The sequence below is a fragment of the Ranitomeya imitator genome, chromosome 5 (assembly GCF_032444005.1).
Source record: "Ranitomeya imitator isolate aRanImi1 chromosome 5, aRanImi1.pri, whole genome shotgun sequence".
Classification (NCBI taxonomy): Eukaryota; Metazoa; Chordata; class Amphibia; order Anura; family Dendrobatidae; genus Ranitomeya; species Ranitomeya imitator.
In genome coordinates, this window is record NC_091286.1 from 474,741,528 (window position 1) to 474,762,444 (window position 20,917).

General features: G+C 43.6%; 1 protein-coding gene across 13 annotated transcripts in view; it reads left to right on the plus strand.

Annotated features, from left to right (window-relative positions):
• TNIK (TRAF2 and NCK interacting kinase) overlaps nucleotides 1-20,917 on the plus strand; it is a 383,200-nt gene that overhangs the window by 337,723 nt on the left and 24,560 nt on the right. For 11 of the 13 annotated variants that reach the window (XM_069727325.1, XM_069727314.1, XM_069727319.1 and 8 more), the window contains 5 exons: nucleotides 739-847; nucleotides 6,302-6,466; nucleotides 12,351-12,489; nucleotides 14,766-14,936; nucleotides 16,787-16,930. In XM_069727325.1, coding sequence (XP_069583426.1) covers nucleotides 739-847; nucleotides 6,302-6,466; nucleotides 12,351-12,489; nucleotides 14,766-14,936; nucleotides 16,787-16,930 — 728 coding nt within the window. The remainder of the gene's footprint in view (nucleotides 1-738; nucleotides 848-6,301; nucleotides 6,467-12,350; nucleotides 12,490-14,765; nucleotides 14,937-16,786; nucleotides 16,931-20,917) is intronic. The other 2 variants (XM_069727316.1, XM_069727321.1) reach the window with 2 other exon arrangements.

Here is a 20,917-nt window from a genome sequence, read left to right on the forward strand (position 1 = left end):
ATAAGTTTCTCCCTGTCAGCTTTTAATAGATTAAAGCTTGTTTTCATAGAAATACACAAGAGATTCTCCACACAGCACTTTTAGACATAGAGAGGCTTTGTGTACCAGGGGAAGTTTATACCTACAGCTAAACATTGTATAGTCTAGTCTACTATATCATTGTTCTCTTATATAAAGCAGATATGAATGGGGCAGAATTATATAGTATATTGGGGGTATACACTGGTTGAGCGGAGTAATTCAAACTTTCTATAGAGGAGTGAATGTAGCACCAATCTTCTCTTATCTGTCTGCATTAAAATGGTCTTTGTTGCCTATAGTGATCAATCATAGCACAGTTTTTTTTCAAGAGCAGAATACAGAATGAAAGCGGTCATCCTGTAGTTCACAGAAAGTCAGAGACTGACCTCCTGCCAACACATGAGAGCACGTAATGGACTGGTAGTCAGATACTCCGAGTGGGAACATGTATGAATGAAAGTTAGTGGCGATTAAGCAAATTACACAGTTACAATATTACTTGTGAGTTAGCATTATAGTGTGGGCAAAGCAAAACCATTGCTGGAGAGTTGCTTTAGGGGCAACGATGCTCTTTGCAGGAAATGCTGATTAGTGTTATACATTGAGAATGTCTACAACATTTCTATTGACCTGTTCTAGTGATTTGTGTCTGTTCAGACTTTGATCCCGCGTACCATAGTCACCAGTGACGTGACCTCTTGTTCTTTTCTTGTGTAGACCTACTGTGAATAATGAGCCATATAATACAGGGACGCCAAATGTTGAAAACTCCCAATCAGAATCATTCAGAAGTAGCTCAAGGGAAGGGACTTTAATGATTCGAGAGGTAAGAAATTACATTCTGTATTATTCTCACTTAATATTTTTCGCTGAGATCACCGAGCTGGCTGGGACACTGAGTTGAGAGCCTGTCATCAAGATTTTATACTCCAAACTAAAGGCATGTATATAAAGGCGCTCTAAGGGCTCGCTCACACCAGCGTATAACATCCGATCATTCTCACATGTGAGAGGATTGTATGGGATGTGCAAACGACCCTTGGCTCAAACTCTGCTGCGTACGTGAGTCCATGGTCATTTTACTGTGATCTGAGTCTCCCACACGTGAGAATCGTATCACAGCTGCGGAGAAGGTGGAGAACTTAGTTTCTCCATCTTCTCCATTCTGTGAGTAGGCGTATATCTTACTGCACTCCAATGAGTGCAGTCCAATGTTTTCCACACACCGATAGACTGGTATGGGTGCGCGCCATTCAATATATGCTGCCAATCACCACATGCATCAATTTTTTTTCATACCAGTTTGGCATGAAATAAAAATTGCTGGTTCACAATCATCCGAGTTGTACGCTGGCTACTCTCCAGTGTGAACAAACCCTAATGCTGAGTAAATCTTTTCCTTCTCGTACAGATTTGTTTTATTGATTTAGAGAAATCCATAGCTGAAATTGTATTATAATGAGCTGCAAGTGCAGAGGACCAGCAATGCTTCATCTCTGCCTATTCCTCACCTACTGCCTGCCCCCTTTCTGACACTCAGAGACAAGCGGTGAATAGGGAGAGAGGCAGGGGAGCTGTAAGTGCAGAGGACCAGCAATACTTCATCTCTGCCTATTCCTCATCTACTGCCTGCCCCCTTTCTGACACTCGGAGACAAGCGGTGAATAGAGAGAGAGGCAGGAGAGCTGTAAGTGCAGAGGACGGCCAGTGCTTCATCTCTGCCTATTCCTCACCTACTGCCTGCCCCCTGTCTGACACTCTGAGACAAGCGGTGAATAGGGAGAGAGGCAGGGGAGCTGTAAGTGCAGAGGACGGCCAGTGCTTCATCTCTGCCTACTCCTCACCTACTGCCTGCCCCCTGTGTGACACTCGGAGACAAGCGGTGAATAGGGAGAGAGGCAGGAGAGCTGTAAGTGCAGAGGTTGAGCAATACTTCATCTCTGCCTATTCCCCACCTACTGCCTGCCCCCTGTCTGACACTCGGAGACAAGCAGTTAATAGGGAGAGAGGCAGGGGAGCTGTAAGTGCAGAGGACGAGCAATGCTTCATCTCTGCCTATTCCCCACCTACTGCCTGCCCCCTGTCTGACACTCGGAGACAAGCGGTGAATAGGGAGAGAGGCAGGGGAGCTGTAAGTGCAGAGGACCAGCAATACTTCATCTCTGCCTATTCCCAACCTACTGCCTGCCCCCTGTCTGACACTCAGAGACAGGCGGCGAATAGGGAGAGAGGCAGGACCTTTCTTGTCCTGGATGACACAGCGCTGATTTAGATTGACTGTGTAGTGCTATATTCCCGATGTGGTGATGCCACAGGGAAAGTGAACACTTGCTGCATACAGTCATGGCCAAAAGTATTGACACCCCTGCAATTCTGTCAGATAATACTCATTTTCTTCCTGAAAATGATTGCAAACACAAATTATTTGGTATTATTATCTTCATTTAATTTGTCTTAAATGAAAAAACACAAAAAGGAATTGTCCTAAAGCCAAATTGGATATAATTCCACACCAAACATAAAAAAGGGGGTGGACAAAAGTATTGGCACAGTTCAAAAAATCATGTGATGCTTCTCTAATTTGTGTAATTAACAGCACCTGTAACTTACCTGTGGCACCTAACAGGTGTTGGCAATAACTAAATCACAGTTGCAGCCAGTTGACATGGATTAAAGTTGACTCAACCGCTGTCCTGTGTCCTTGTGTGTACCACATTGAGCATGGAGAAAAGAAAGAAGACCAAAGAACTGTCTGAGGACTTGAGAAACCAAATTGTGAGGAAGCATGAGCAATCTCAAGGCTACAAGTCCATCTCAAAAGACCTGAATGTTCCTGTGTCTACCGTGCGCAGTGTCATCAAGAAGTTTAAAGCCCATGGCACTGTGGCTAACCTCCCTAGATGTGGACGGAAAAGAAAAATTGACAAGAGATTTCAACGCAAGATTGTGTGGATGTTGGATAAAGAACCTCAACTAACATCCAAACAAGTTCAAGCTGCCCTGCAGTCCGAGGGTACAACAGTGTCAACCCGTATTATCCGTCAGCGTCTGAATGAAAAGAGACTGTATGGTAGGAGACCCAGGAAGACCCCACTTCTTACCCCGAGACATAAAAAAGCCAGGCTGGAGTTTGCCAAAACTTACCTGAAAAAGCCTAAAACGTTTTGAAAGAATGTTCTCTGGTCAGATGAGACAAAAGTAGAGCTTTTTGGGCAAAGGCATCAACATAGAGTTTACAGGAGAAAAAAAAAGAGGCATTCAAAGAAAAGAACACTGTTTCTACAGTGAAACATGGCGGAGGTTCCCTGATGTTTTGGGGTTGCTTTGCTGCCTCTGGCACTGGACTTCTTGACCGTGTGCGTGGCATTATGAAGTCTGAAGACTACCAACAAATTTTGCAGCATAATGTAGGGCCCAGTGTGAGAAAGCTGGGTCTCCCTCAGAGGTCATGGGTCTTCCAGCAGGACAATGACCCAAACACACTTCAAAAAGCACTAGAAAATGGTTTGAGAGAAAGCACTGGAGACTTCTATGGTGGCCAGCAATGAGTCCAGACCTGAATCCCATAGAACACCTGTGGAGAGATCTAAAAATGGCAGTTTGGAGAAGGCACCCAAATATCAGGGACCTGGAGCAGTTTGCCAAAGAAGAATGGTCTAAAATTCCAGCAGAACATTGTAAGAAACTCATTGATGGTTACCGGAAGCGGTTGGTCGCAGTTATTTTGGCTAAAGGTTGTGCAACCAAGTATTAGGCTGAGGCTGCCAATACTTTTGTCTCGCCCATGTTTGGAGTTTTGTGTGAAATGATCAATGTTTTGCTTTTTGGTTCATTCTCTTTTGTGTTTTTTCATTTAAGACAAATTAAATGAAGATAATAATACCAAAGAATTTGTGTTGCAATTATTTTCATGAAGAAAATGAGTATTATCTGACCGAATCGCAAGGGTGTCAATACTTTTGGCCATGACTGTAGTTTCCCCGCAGATTATTGCTCCCAGTAGGGGAACTCCTTTTGTCACCAGTTTACTGTCCAGGAAGCCTACCAACAAAGGTTCCCTGGAGGTGAACCCCTTTAAAGGGGATCTGTCATCAAAATTCACAAAAAACCTGTGTTATTGAATATATCTTTTGAGGATGGTATATTTACTTCCAAAATCATGTGTAAGTGGCTGTATAATCCTTTTTGAAGGCCACACACTCATATTAAAATAGAATCGCCCATTTGAACCTCGTCCTCTGTAACGTGTATTTTCAAAGAATATACACCTGTTTCATCTGGTCTAAGACAGGAGACTGGAACAGAAAACACTGATAAGACAGTAATGTAATGTAATGTGAATGAAGATCGCCCTTCACCAGTGACACTACAGATTCTTGTCATATTTCTAGTTTTGATTTAACTTTTCTTCGATCGCTGGAAAACAGCCAAGACGTGTGAGTGGAAAGGCACAGCCATCTCCTAGAAGATTGATTTTCAAGTCTCTTGTTGCCTTTGTGAATTTTACATAGTTTATGTAAATGGAAAGAAAAGTCTCCAGACTCTGTCAGCAATCTGGCAAAATAATGAGTGCCAAGAACTATATGATAAAATATTTAATGCTATCCAGCCTATGCTCCTCAGCACTATGCATGTGTGGGGGCTGCCCACAGGATCAGGGTCTTCAGCTTGTCATGAAATAAATGTCATCCCTGCTAGTGCCTGTAGGAAAGGAATCCGGCATAGCTGACTCCACAGATCATTTGCTACTTGTGGATTCCTCATTTCATCCTGGAAAGGTTTAGATCAGAGTTTCCTATTCTGTAGAATTAATAGTAATGGGAGGTCTTCATGGGCCATGTGGCTCCCTGCATGTCTTCTGCTGCTGGGACTGTTGTGCCAAGATGCATTAATCCAGCTTTGCACCTTGGGAATGAAGTCTTGAAGAATAAATCCTTTCTCAATACTAAAATCTATATTGGGCCCCCTCCTACTATTATGCACCATAGATGGATTACACTTATGGATTACACTAGTTAAGGGATCCCCTTCAACATCTTATTCCAGCCTAGACGGATGTGTAAGGGTCTAAAGGGTGCCGTTCATTGTATTGCTGTATAATGTGCTGAGAATATTAGGATGCATGAGAGGTCCATCTTTGGCACCTGACGCAATGTCCTGAATATGGTGGTGGTAACAGGATTTGTAGAATATTTTACCTCAGAAATTTGCTGAATTGTCTTCCATGACTTATGGTCGGCCTTCCCTACCTGCATGTAGCATGAATGCCTAGGCCGCTGAAAGGGAACCTGACATGTAAAATAATTGTAAAATAATGTTTTTTGACCTTCAGATATGGGGTTAATCTGCAGGTTAATAGTGTTCTGACAGTGTGGTGCCAGCATTGAGAGTCCCACTGCCGAGAGGATATGAAGTTTATTCCCCATTGGGTGGCGTCGGCACTTTTCAGTCACCACTGTGTATAGAGAGTGGGGGCTGTGACCGCCCCTGCACTGACTGACAGCAGCTCGGTATTCAACACGGCTGTCAGCCAGTGCCGGGGACGCGGTTACAGCTGCCGCCCTCCATACACAGAGCGGTGACTGAACCCCTGAAAGCGGCCAGGGGTATAAAGTTAATTTCTTCCAGCAACTCTCAGTGCAGGTGCCGCACAGTGTCAGAATGCTAGTAACCTACAGATTAACCCCAACTCTGCAGTATTTTACATGATCAGTTCCCGTTAACAGATGAGAGGTAGAAGGTTGGTGTTTGGAGATGACCGTGCTTCTGTAGAAGATGGAAGGTTCCACAATCCGAGGTAGGCACAAGCTTATTACGTGTTTCTGGTTCATACCGAACAATGTTGTGATTTATTTTGAAAACAGGTTTGGCTTGAACCAGAAATACATTATGAAGCCACTTGTAACTACCTCAGAGTGTTAAATCTTCCATCTTCTACAGCAGCACGGTCATCTCCAAACACCAACCTTATACCTTTCCTCCGTTTATATGCCGAAGAAGCGAATCTTCTATCTGCTGGCACGACTGCAGCAGCTAATCTGAACACCGTCTTATGTTGGAGTGGTGTGAGCACCTTTCACCCCCACCCTACTTCTACCTCAGCCTGTCACCCTATGTGCTCTTGCCTCCTTTCTTTCATCTTTTTGTAGGTTGTATGTTTACTTTATGCTTCTGTTTTAGACTTTTCTAGTAGTGTTTCTAAAAATGTAACTTGCATGATATGTTCAAGCTAAGCATTTTTAATGTAATTTTCCATGCACTTTCCTTCGTATCTCCGCAGACATCTGGAGATAAAAAACGCTCTGGCCATGCAGAAAGTAATGGTTTTGCCGGTCATATAAATCTCCCTGACTTAGTTCAACAGAGCCACTCTCCGGTGGGTACTCCAACTGAGGCTTTAGGGAGAGGTTCAACGCATGCACAGGAAATGGAGACTGGGACTGAAGTAGGTGGTGGCACTACCAAACTAACCTTAATGCTTGGTGGCTAACTGGTTGGTAGTATTAATTCTGGTGTAACTACATAAAAGACCATATTTTTCTAACCTTATTAGTACATGCTAATACCTGAGAAAACTGAACTTTGATCTAAAATATTAACCCATCGGTTGCATATGCATTCATCAACCTGACTGTGCTATGCCAGCATGTCCTGCCTTTGCTTTCTATTGATTATGCTGCCTAGGTTCTAACATTTAGGTGAGGATCAGGAGCAAAGTGTGCCCTCATAGTGACCAGTCATAACTGAATCGTACCTTCTGTAGATTAGGCTTTGTACACCTTCTAACACTTTTTATTATAGCATTTACATAGATTTGCAATTTTTTTTATATATACTGCATGCTTGCTTGTTCTCTCTGATCGGCTCAGTTTGCAGTCTGTCCCTCTTGAAGCTAATCTCAGCTCAAATTTAAAAAAAAAATCATATTCTTTAGACTATTTAGATGCACCCCAGGAGTTGACAACTGAAAAAAAATATTTCTGAAAAAATAAAACTATCCTGTTGGCCTAAGTAAGTGGAGGCATTGATGTCACTTATTGTGGTGATCTTTTTGAACAGCTGACGGTTTGCTCATAGGGTGAGACACTATAATAAATGCAGTGGAATCAGAGGCGTAGCAAGGGTTTTGGTTCAGAGGGTGCGAAACTTCTGAGTGGGCCCCTAACCAGGTAACCTTGATTACAACTTGGTGATGCACCCTAATAGTGCAGGAGAACCTCAGCAGATGACAGCGCCGTTACTGAAGATAATCTCTATATAAAGACCAATATGGATATTACTGCCATATGGTCAGTGGTAGATACCAGCCCTACAGAACATAGATCACAACACAGTTACAGATAATGTCTTACCACTGACGTCCTTTCTGATGGAATCGTTAATTTTTCCCGTCTTTTCCATCTGGCCCAGACCGACATGACAATTTCTTCCAGCTACAACTCGTCTGCAGAGAATACAACAAAGACACATTTCACTTCTCATATTCCAGCCCCATCACCATCTACTACCAACCTGCACAAACTCCTCATCCTACTGATACCCCAATACTGAGCCGCTGCTGCCGTATGTGTCCCTATTACTGCTCCTGATACCCCAATACTGAGCTGCTGCCGTATGTGTCCCCATTACTGCACCTGATACCCCAATACTGAGCCGCTGCTGCCGTATGTGTCCCTATTACTGCCCCTGATACCCCAATACTGAGCCGCTGCTGCCGTATGTGTCCCTATTATTGCCCCTGATACCCCAATACTAAGCCGCTGCTGCCGTATGTGTCCCTATTACTGCACCTGCTGTGTGGTTCTCTGTGCCCTCTATATTCTAAAGCAACTCTCTAAAATATAGTAATGCCAGGTGCAAGTGCCCTAGAAAGCAGTGACTATGTTTTGGCCCTAGAAAGTAATAATGCCCTGTGTGTGCTCCTTTGATAGCCACAGTAATCTGAGTTCCCCTATAACAATAAGTGCCCACTTTACATTTAATAAAGTCCTGAGTCTCCCCCCTTGTACAGCTCCCCTATACACAGCATGATGCTCTTATACACAGTATAATGCCCCCTCACTGTATAGTACCACACAGTATACTGACTCCTTAGTAGCCCCCAAACTGTTTGATGGCTCCAACAATGTATAATGACCCCCACACTGTAATCTCCATACTGTATGATGGCCCCCTAGATAGCCTCCATATACAGTAGCATAATGCACCAAATACTCCACAATATAGTATAATGCACTCCCCATAGGCAGACTCTATAGCATACGGCATCCCCCATAGGCAGACCCTGTAATAAGTCAGCACCCCCATATAGGCAGACCCTGTAATAAGGCAGTACCCCCATAAGCAGACTCTGTAGTATAAGGCAGCACCCCCATAGTCAGACCCTGTAATAAGGCAGCACCCCCATAGTCAGACCCTGTAATAAGGCAGCACCCCATAGTCAGACCCTGTAATGAGGTAGCACCCCTATAGTCAGACCCTGTAATAAGGCAGCACCCCCATAGTCAGACCCTGTAATAAGGCAGCACCCCCATAGTCAGACCCTGTAATGAGGCAGCACCCCTATAGTCAGACCCTGTAATAAGGCAGCACCCCCATAGTCAGACCCTGTAATAAGGCAGCACCCCTATAGGCAGACCCTGTAATAAGGCAGCCCCCGTAGTCAGACCCTGTAATAAGGCAGCACCCCCATAGGCAGACCCTGTAATAAGGCAGCAGCACCCATTAAATAAATACTCACCTCTCTTCTTCCTGGTTCCTGCTCTGTTCCCGCTGATCTCCTGACAGCGGGCGCCGGGCAGTGACGTCATCGCGCCCGCTGTCAGTGTCGGCGACGTCAGACGCCAACACTGACAGGGGGATGATGTGAGAAGAAGCGCAGTGCTCCTTCTCTCATCATTGCGATCATCTATATCGGCGAAATGCTGGTACAGCTGATCATCCGATGACGGCGGGGGGCCACTGCTGGCACCGGGCCCCCCGCCTGCTCAGGGGCCCCATAGCAGCCGGGCGGCAGAGCAGGGAGATCGATTCTCCCTGCTCTGCCCGCAGAATGTAACTGTATCGCGCTGCGCGCGCCAATATAGTTACAGTAGTGTAGCTCCGGGTGGGCCCCCTCAGAGCAGCGGGCCCAGGGCGCCCACACCACTCTGCCGTCCCCCCGGTAGCTACTATACTGAGTGGAATGATTGACAGGTGGTGCAGAAATCAGCATTCAGCCTTGAGGTGGGCACTTGCTTGGCGCTAGTGTGTGTGTTTTTTTTGTGGTCCTGTATGGTTCTCTTTATATATCTTTACCTTTGTGGGTTCCTAAGATAACGTTACCTTTGGCCCCAGCTTTCCAGATAGGCCAAAACGACTGACTTGAACCCTGAGGTTGGCACAGCTTTGACATATACAGTAGTCTCTGACAAAGGCCAAAGTGCAGGGCACAGCAGGAGCACAGATGCACCCACTGCGGAGTTGTGCTGCTAGGTTGATGAGACGCCTTGTAGCAGGCAAAATGCTGCTTGCTGTTATCAAGTTGCAAAGGTATACAGAGATCCTGGCTTTACAAGAGTGCAGTAGATGGCTGCTTGATCAGCTCTCCATACAGGGCTTTCAATGCTCATCTGTACCTGGTCCAAGAGAGGAAACTGATGATCATCCTGTTTGAGCACATAACATGCTGTGATCTACCCTCCTAAGCTGTCTATATGGGCATGTAGGTCATAGAAAGTTGAACAAACTGATGTTTTAAAGGGGTTTTCTCACAAAGTACATTTTAATAGATCTTAGAATTAAAATAAGTTTCACAATTAGATGTGTTAAATAAAATGTTCCTGTGCGGAGATAATCTTATAAATGTGCCCCTGCTGTGTACTGTGTAATAGCTGTGTCTGACCGTACAGGAACATGGTCTGATCATTACCACAGCTCCTGGGCAGTGGAGGATGCAAAAGTGAGTATATTGACAGGATGGGATTGAAGCTGATTCTTTCTGTGAGGCTAAACATTTCACTATCTGTTTTTAAGGGATGTTTTGCCTCACAGAAAGAATTATCTGTGATGCCATCCTGTAATGACTGTATCTTCTCTTCTACGTCTTCCCTGCCCAGGAGCTGTGGTATGATCAGACCATGTTCCTGTACGGTCTGACACAGCCATTACACAGTACACAGCAGGGGCACATGTATAAGATTATCTCAGTATAGGAACATATTTGTTAAGCACATCCAGTTGTGGAACTTATTATTCAAAGATCTATTGATTAAAATTAACTTTGTTTGTGGGAAAACCCCTTTAATATCTGTAATTTGATGTCCTTTTCTAGAGAGACCCACATTTTTCTTAATATGTGAATGAGTTGTTAAAGGTACCATATCAGCACAGAATGACTGCTCAGACCAAGTACAGGCGCTCGGTTCTTCATGGTGTGGCCAACCATTCATATACGCCTTCCCACCTACTTGGTTTCCTTCTATCGCCACCTTTTTCTGGCTCTATGAAGCCAAAGCTGTAAATCAAAGAGGAGGAGGGTGGAGATAGGGGGAAACCAATCAGGTGACAAGGTGATTTAAATGATGGACCCTGCCGTGAAGCACCGAGAAGTGGGTCTTAGTTTGAACAGTCACTCTGTGCTGACAGAGGAGTCTCTTTAAGATCTATGGACCCGACACTGATCTCCCTGAGAATCTACCTCTAGACCTCATTTTAAATGAAAGGGGAGTTACGAGTGTGAGACATGTAATGACTGGCAGTCTGATCTACATGTATCACATGGATAATGCATTGCCCCCTTTCATTTAAAGTAAGCTCCTGAAACAGATTCTTAGGGAGATCTATGAACGGACCATAGATCTTAACAGCTTATTTACATATTAATAAAAACATTGATTTCTCTGGATAAGATAATCGAATCACAGATATCAATGTATCATTTTAATCAACTTTATCTGACCTGTATGGCCATATAGACGGCTTAGGTGGGTTCATCCTACTGACAAATTACCTTTATTGATTGGTTATGGTGTTGGAAGAGTGCTCTGCTTAACCATAAAAGTGAACAGTCACCAGGATTTGCCGATATGAGTTACGGCCACCACCTTTCAGGCCTGACATACAGCATTCTATAATGCTCTGTATCTGCCCCAACCCAACCAGGAAGAGGAGAAAAAGAGCTTTAATAATACTCTCCTGCGAGACTGTCCGATCCAAAGGTTATGGATGTTCTTTGTCCGCCACCTCCCATCTTATTGTGATGCCGCCTTCTTTCTTGCTTTGCGTGGATGACGCGTCCCTATGTCATCTGCACAGTCTCCCCGGCATCGCGCTCCTGCGCAGGCGTACTTGTCTTCCCTGTTGAGGGCAGATTAAAGTTCTGCAGTGCGCAGGTGCCAGGAAAGGTCAAAGAGCCCTGGCGCAGCATGCGCACTTCAGTACTTTGCTCTGCACTAGTCAAGGCAGAGAAGTACGCCTGTGCAGGAGCGAGATGCTGTGGAGAACATAGGTACACGTCGTCCACATGAAGCAAGAAGGAGGACGGCATCGCAATAAGATAGGAGATGCCAAACCAAGAACATCCACACCACTCGGACAGGACCCACGCAGGTGAGTATAATAAAAGCCATTTTTCTTCACTTTCAGGTCGGGTTTTGGGCAGATATACAGAACATTACAATGCTGTAAATCAGGCCTGAAAAGTGGTGGCCTTACTGCATATCGTCTAATCCTGGTGCCTGGTTCCCTTTCAGTAAGCAATCAAGTGGGTCTGGCACTGCAGACTACAAAATGACTTTTAAGTAAGAATATTTTTTTCTTGTTAAAAAAAAAGGGGTATTCTAGTCCTAAAAATGTTAAAAATCTCATTTTATAGTCGGTTAAGGAGAAGTGGCTGCAGACAGAGCCATTAGAGTGGGCAGAATGAGATGCAGCAGCTTGCACTGTAGTATATTACATGAAGGCTCCACAAGCCAGAAATGTTCATCTGTTCTTCTAATATGTGCGGTTATTACTCTGAACTTGAAATGGAAGCTCATAGTTAGAGTATTGTTATTTTTACCTGTGTTTTTCTTTTCTTTTTTTGTTGAAGTTTATATTTTGATAAAGCTACTTATAGAGTGGAATAAGTGTGCAATGAAACCAATCAGGTACTAGAAAAATCATTGCAGGATATGTCACTGAAATAAACAGTAGAGATAAATAGGAGATTTTTTCTAGTGTACGGCGGACCAGCACTTTATTGTATTTATTGTAAAAATGCATAATTTTTATAAAGTCGTTTTAGCTTTACTTATGAATGTTCTACTCTGAACGTTGTGGTTTGAAGTATACTGCTTTTACCATTTTAGTATGGCATGGGAAGTACCACCAAATCATCCTTTACTCCATTTGTTGATCCAAGAGTTTACCAGACTTCACCCACTGATAATGACGATGATGATGATGACGATGATGATGACGATGATGATGAAGAGTCTTCTGCAACAGGTACTAGGGAAAAATGGTTTGTACTTAAATTGGTAATGGTCTTGTAGCAAACAGGTAGGTAGATAAGACGCCTTATTCCGGATCCTATTGATAATGGTTCATTGTGATGGCTTAGCCCATTTTATGCTGGGAAGAACTGACCGGATGATTGCTTCCTTTGTGGTGCAGGGTTACAATGTTCCGGATAAATTTATAATATAACCTGTATTTCATAGACAGGACTCTCATATTCTACAGTGTCCTTGTCTACAAATTAGGTATAATATAGTGCCTAATTGTTAACAGTGTATAGTTTCACTTAATTTTTTTTTCTGTGCAGCAATGCTTACAATTATATCACTCCCCATGCAGGCACTCTGCACATAGTACAAGTAAGGGCTCACTCACACAATCGTATAAATCGGACAAGTGCAATGCAGGAAATCCTCTGACCAGTGTTAGTAAATAAGTCCGTGCAAAAAATTGCAGCATGCAAAGAAATGCGAAATTTGATCAGCCAAGTACAATAAATTCACAGCCCAAACCATTAGAACAGATAGATGTCATGTTGCAATTTAATGTCACAAGCCCCCTACATATAATAAACTAACACCCTTTAGTGCCTTTCATGTGGGTGTTTAGCCTTATTTTACCCAGTAAATAAATAATTTTAAAAAATGGTGTGCGGTCCCCCTTTTTTTTCATAACCAGCTAAGGGAAAGCAGACAGCTGTGGGCTGATATTATCAGACTGGGAAGGGCCAGATAACCATGGAGCTTCACAGCCTATTAATATCAGCCCACAGCTGTTCATTTCCTTTGCTAGTCATCAAAAATTGGGGGGACCCTAAGAAAATGGGGGTCCCAGGTAGTCAAAATAAATAAACACACACACACTCAGAAAAGTCCTTTATTTGTAAAATTCACTCCCCGACAATTTCCCTCTCTTGCCCATTTATTAAAAAAAAATCCATATCATTCCACCGTAATTCAAAAAATGGAGATCCCATGACAATCCCAGTCAGTAAGATTACCGGAGTTCACAGCTGTCGGGACTCGCGCTGCCCTCTGTGTGACCTGACAGATGAGGATCATCTTGGGACCTCCATTTTTTTGGATTACAGCTGACTGGTGTGGATTTTTTTTTTAAAGGGTAAAAGAGAGAAATTGTTGGGGAGTGATTTTTACAAATAGAGGATTTTTCTGTGGTGTGTATTCATTTCTTTTGACTATGGAGTGTCTGACAGACACCTCTCCATTACTAACCCCCAAGGCTTGATGTCAGCGACTGCTGCTGACATCAAACCCATTACCCCAATTGCCAACGAACCAGGGCAATTGGGAAAAGCTGAGGCTAAACGACAAAATTGGCACAACTAATTTCTTGAGCGGCTGAGGATTTGTCTTTTTAGGCTGGGAAGGGGCCAATACCCATGGTCCTTCCCAGCCTATTAATATCCGCCCCCAGTTGTCTGCTTAGTCTTTGCTGTTTTTTTAAAAAATAGGGGGGGACCCCATGTCACTTTTTTAGGTTCCCCTCTTTTTAATAACCAGTAAAGGCTAAGCAAACAGCTGGGGACTGATATTAATAGCTATTAAGGTCCATGGATATTGGCCCTTTCCCAGTATAATAAGACAAGCCCTAAGCTATGTGCTTTTCCTTGGCTGGTTATTACAAATAGGGGGGGACCACACACCAGTTTTTTTCATTTATTTGTTAGCTAAATACATGTGCAATAAAATACGCACACACGGCACTAATGATGTATCTCACGGACATCTTTCTATCGTAATTATATATATTTGTATATAAGATTGCTTTATTAGTTGGAAAACTAGCTTTAAATTACATGGAGAATTACAGTATGTAAAACATTGTTAAAATCAACAAAATCTCAATAAAAAGAAAAACAACTAAAGCAACCTGTGCTTTGTAAGGTTTCTATCCTGTACCATTTGAAAAGAAGCAGTGCGGACTGTCCTTCTTCCTGGTTGAGTGACGATAGGCATTTTGTTTTGTTTTGTTCTTTTGCTGTGCTTGAAGTTTTATTTCTTTATCTCCTTTCCCCTAAGAAAGTGAATGTGAAAATACGGGCTACCAACATTTCGGCACAGGAGTTCTTGCTACTCTACATAACCCTTGGATAGGTAATTTTGGGTTACGAGAGTTACCAACACCTGGTGTGCCAAAGGTTGCAATGCCCAGTATGAATTGTCCAATACTGAGATTTGTGACAGAACACGCATGCTCCATTTTCTTATTCTTTTTTTGCTGAATGAAGAGAGTGTTTTTTTTAGCCCTGTTTACTAGCGAACTGCTTAGACAAGAACAAGCCAAGCTGAATGAGGCCAGAAAAATATCTGTGGTAAACGTGAACCCTACCAATATTCGTCCTCACAGCGATACTCCAGAGATCCGGAAATACAAGAAACGCTTTAATTCTGAGATACTTTGTGCAGCATTATGGGGTGAGTGACTGTTACTTTACTGTATGACACTGATTGTGCATGTTTCTTTAATATCCATAATGAACAAAGTGAAATAAGCGGACCTGTGCAAATCTGCTGTGACTACAGCATAATGGCAGCCCCTGATGGTGCTCCGATACAGGTGCTGCATTTCCTAACATGACACACATACCATGATGTAGCAAGATAAACTAGCAGAAAAGTGTCAACTCCTAACTTTACATGTTCAGTTTCTTTTTCTGTGTTCAAAGGAATCTGTCAGAAGTTATTTGCTCCCCCATCTCAGAGCAGTTTTATGTAGGGGCAGAGACCCTGATTCCAGCAATCTATCACTTACTAGGCTGCTTGCTATAGTTTTGTTAAAATTGCAGTTTCTGCTGCAGATGTTCCAGTTAGCAGCAAGGAGAAACTCCAATATAAATCATATATAACTTTGAATGAATAATTCTAGAAATATAGGGATAATCCCCAATATGCCAATATATTATTTTTTCACTGTTCTTTATAGCAGGGGTGTCAAACTGCATTCCTCGAGGGCTGCAAACAGGTCATGTTTTCAGGATTTCCTTGCATTGCACAGGTGATAATTTAATCAACTGCAGAGAATGATTCCAGCACCTTGTGCAATACAAGGAAATCCTGAAAACATGACCTGTTTGCAGCCCTCGAGGAATAGATTTCAATAAAAACACAGAAATATTTTGGGGCTATTTCATTCCTAAAGGTAGTATTGTCCTCTGTATATAGACCAACCCCAGGATGACACACTGTCTATTTTTTCCCACTGACACATTAACTACTTAAATCTAAGATATGACTGAACACTGAGGTGAAACTTAAGTTTTGCTTGAGTGTTAGTATCTCTATCTGCCAACTCGTGCTAAAATGATCCCATTTTTAAAGGGATTCATGCTGCTCAATCCACAGACTGCAGGACTCAGACACTATGACTTCAGCGATGTATGTTTGGCCCTGAAACTCTGTGGCATTTCAGAGAAAAACATACTGTCGGGGACCGAGCCGCATGGAAGATCGGACAGGCAGGTCCCAGGCGGCTTCTCTTTGCTCACTCTCCTTGACTGACTAGTCTGTCCCTACATGCTGCCTGTGGATCGGGCAGCTGGTGTATGACACATGCTGCCTGTGGATCGGGCAGCCAGTGTCTGATACATGCTGCCTGTGGATCGGGCAGCCAGTGTCTGATAGATGCTGCCTGTGGATCGGGTAGCTGGTGTATGATACATACTGCCTGTGGATCGGGCAGCCGGTGTCTGATACATGCTGCCAGTGGATCGGGCAGCCAGTGTCTGATAGATGCTGCCTGTGGATCGGGTAGCTGGTGTATGATACATGCTGCCTGTGGATCGGGCAGCTGGTGTATGATACATGCTACCTGTGGATTGGGCAGCTGTTGTAGGACACATGCTGCCTGTTGATCGCGCAGCCATTGTCTGATGCATGCTGCCTGTGGGTCGGGCAGCCGGTGTCTAATACATGCTGCCTGTGGATTGGGCAGCCGGTGTCTAATACATGCTGCCTGTGGATCGGGCAGCTAGTGTATGACACATGCTGCCTATGGATCGGGCAGCCAGTGTCTGATACATGCTGCCTATGGATCGGGCAGCTGGTGTATGAGGCATGCTGCCTGTAGGTCGGGCAGCCAGTGTCCGACACATGCTACCTGTGGATCGGGCAGCCAATGTCTGATACATGCTGCCTGTGGATCGGGCAGCCAGTGTCCGATGCATTTCAGTTCCCTTTAACTTAATAGTATTGCTCACCAGAACTTGATGATCATACAGATTTTTAGCGATACTTTTTTCCTGATATACATTTCATGTTTCACGCAGGTGTAAACTTACTAGTGGGCACAGAGAATGGACTTATGTTGTTGGATCGAAGTGGGCAAGGAAAGGTCTACAACCTTATCAACAGGCGAAGGTTTCAGCAGATGGATGTTCTGGAGGGACTGAACGTCCTTGTAACCATATCAGGTATATACCATGTGCCATCATCTAAGCTTTGTACTGTGTTGGTAAACCTTACTGTACAGTTAATATCATGAGTGTTAGGGTAATTGGATCTACCTATGTACTGACAAGTAGAGTCAAACCTTCCCCCTTGTTGCGCCCTCACTTTGCATGTCATAACTTCTACAAAGCACATTGATTTTCAGTGATAGAGCGTTTTTTTTTCTGGACTAAAGATGGATGGCCTATTGTTAGCATAAGACATCAGTGTTTAATCAGTCAGAGTCAGACATCTGAGAACCGGAGAACCTAGCAGAGCGAAGTACTAACCACCCACTGTGCTCCGGCCACCACAAGAACCTAGCAGAGTGAAGTACTTACCGCTCAAAGTGCTGATGGCGCCCTGAGAACCTAGCAGAGTGAAGTACTAGCCATCCACTATGCTCTGGCCGCCACTAGAACCTAGAAGAGTGAAGTACTAACCATCCACTGTGCTGCAGCCACGCCAGTACCTGGCAGAGTGAAGTCCTAACCACTCACTGTGCTGCTTCCACTTTATTCTGATGATTGCGGAGAGACTTGGGGGTCCGACCTCATCAGTTAACGGCCTTTCCTAAGTATTGTCCATCAGTGTTTAAAAGAAGCATTACCATGATAATAAATCCTTTCTGTGTGATAGATTTTTGAAAAACAATTCACTTTTCAAGCACTATCAGTTGTTCTAAATGCATATTTTTTCTGGGACAGGTTTACCTTTATTACCTGATGTCTATAGATGGGCGAACCCGTACAGTAAAGATCAGGGTCTGTACTGAACATCTACTGTTCGGGCACAGACTCCCGATACGGACTTCACCACGAAGTCCGTTTTACTGTGCGGGTTCAGCAGCCGGAACACTGGGTGTTTCTTGCACTATCATCTGCATGACAGCGCGAGAAACACCGGCGACTGTAACATTAATATCATCTGTCAGAGTGCTGTGGTTCTCACGCTGTCAAATCCGATCAGAGCTGTGATCTTATTTACAAAGTTTACCTCCGGTCACTGGCATCGGCTGATGGGAGTATTCATCAGCCGATGCCTGCGCTATAAATAATTAAAGATAGAGTTCCCCTGTATTTTTGATAACCAGCCAGGCAAAACTGACAGTTGCAGGCTGCAACCCTCAGCTGTCAGCTTTAGCAAGGTTGGTTATGAAGAATACGGGGGTCTCCATGCTGTTTTTTTTTTTCAATTATTTAAATAAATTTAATGAATGGCCTGAGGGTCCTCCCCATTTTTGACATCCAACCAAGCTAAAACAGAGACCTGGGGGCTGGTATTCTCAGGCTGATAAGGGGCCATGGATATAGCCCCACTCAGCCTAAAAATAGTAGCATACAGCTGCCCAGAAAAGGTGCATCTATTAGATGCGCCAATTCTGGCACTTTGCCCGCACCTTCCCTCTTGTTCTGTGACAGTGGCAAGTGGGGTTCATATTTGTGGGGTTGATGTCACCTTTGTATTGTCTTTTCACATCAAGCCCATGGGTTAATAATGGAGAGGCGTCTATAAGACACCTATCCATTACTAATCCTACAGTTATATGGTAAAAAAAAAAACACACAGCCAGAATAAAGTCCTTTATTTGAAATAAAAAAACATACTTTTACTTTTTTATTTAAAAATAACAAACACAGTTATACTCACCTAACACCCATTCCATTGAAGCCCTCGTGTCCTTTAAAAAGCATAAAATAATAAACAACAAAATACTCACCTAACACCTATTCCACCGAAGCCAACGTCTCCTGTGAAAAACAAAATAAAAAAAAACAACAATGTCCCTCACCTGTCCATCGTTTTATCCTACGCCGTAATCCACTTCTCGGATAAAGTGTATTCAACCTGTAAGGGGCCAAGATGCAACCGTCCAGGCTGAGAACCACTGAGGAATGAGCTGCTGCGTGCGCAGCCTCAGTGGCCAGTGTTGACATCACCAAGGTTACCACAGGTCACTGAGGCTGCGCTCCCATCAGGACTTTGGTGAGATCACCGCTTGTACAGTGAGGAAAATTTTCACAGTGCAACAGTGAGTTCACCGTGAGTAATTTCTCACTGTGCTAGTGATCGAGGTCACTGCAGTTCAGGAGCCCGGCTGAGAACATGTGACATGTACATGACAGTGTGACAAACACTGGATGCTCAGACCCCCTACTCAAGTGAATGGAGTCCGGGTTCGGGTGCTGTTCTGGTACCCAAACCAAACTTTTTTTGACTCTTCAGTCGAACCCACCAGACCAGAACGTCCAGGTGTTTTCCCATCACTACTGATGTCTTGTTTTCTTATTTGCCACGAACTATATAGTTCTTCAAGTAGTAGACTTCTTCTCTGGTTGAGCATGCACTGGTGTTTTCTGTGGTAAGTGTGCAAAGACCGGGGAGCACAAACATCCCATTCTGAGTAGCACTCATAACAATGAGTAATGGGCAAATCAGCAAGATCTTACAAGGAAGGCAAATAGCGTTATTATATGCAGTGAGCACATATTCTGTCACATGTGCTCGCTGCATGCAATAACACTGTCTCCCTCATAAGAACATGCTGATTTGCCCTCTTCACAGAGTTATGAGCAAAACTCAAAATGGGATATGCGTGCTCCCCAGTCTCCACAAACACAACCATTTTTACCACAGAAAACAGCTGCACATGGTCAACCAGAGAAGGAGTCGTCTGCTCCTGGGCAAACTGTATTATCAGCAATAGGAAGACAGTATATAGCCAGATTAATTGTAGGTAAGGCTCCAATGGAGTAAATTAATTGTATTTGAAACGTTTATAGTTTTTCAAAAATCTGTTACACAGAATGATTTAATATCATGGTAAATTGCTGATCACTTCCACAATACACCTTTAAATGGAAACAATCGGTAGGATCAACCTTCCTAAGCTGTCTATATGTGCATGTAGGTCATAGAAAATTTAATAAAATTATATCTTGCAATCCAGTGCCTTATTCCAGAGAAATCCACACTTTTCTTAATATGTACAGTGGCTTGCGAAAGTATTCACCCCTTTTTACCTATTTTGTTACATTACAACCTGTGTTTAAATATTTACGTAACATGATTTGTGTGTGATTCATCAGCAGTAAATAGTCTAAGTTGGTGAAGTGAGAAAAATATATGCATAAATTAAATGTATGGGATCAAATAACTAAAAATTGACAGGAGCATATGTATTCATCCATTTTGCTATGAAGTCACTAAACATTTCTAGTGCAGGAAATTGCCTTCATAAGTCACATGCTTACTGACTGAAAATCCACATGTGTGCAATCGAAGTGTCAGATGGTCTGTCCCCTTACCTTTTCTGAAAGGCTACAGATGCTGCAACACCATTAAGCAAGAGACACCACTAACCAAACAGCACCATAAAGACCAAGGAGATCTCCAAACAAGTCAAGGACAAAGTTGTTGAGAAGTAAAAGTCAGGGTTGGGTTAAAAAAAAAAAAATATCCCAATCTCTGATGATCCCCCAGAGCACCATAAAATCCATAATTATCAAATAGAAAGAACATGGCACCATAACAAACCCGACGAGAGGGCCGCCCACCAAACCTCTTGGCCCAGGCAAGGATGGCATTAATCATAAAGGCAGCACAGAGACCAAAGGTAATCCTGAAGGAGCTGCAGAGTTCCCAGGCAGATACTGGCCACAATAAGGCTTCTTCCACATTTCCGTCGGACACGGCCGTCGCTAAGCGTCGGCGCAACAGACGTTGGCGATTTTTTGCACAACGTGGGCAGTGGACGCAGTGTTTCAACGCGTCCGCTGCCCATAGTAAACTCCCAGGGAGGAGGGGGTGGAGTTACGGCCGAGCATGCGCAGTTTTAAATGCAGGACACGACGTACGAAAAAACTTTCCCTTGAACGTTTTTTCGCTACAACGGTCCGCAAATGCCGACGCATCCAGTGCACGATGTATGGAACGTGTGTCCATACAAATATAATAATATACAAGTCTAT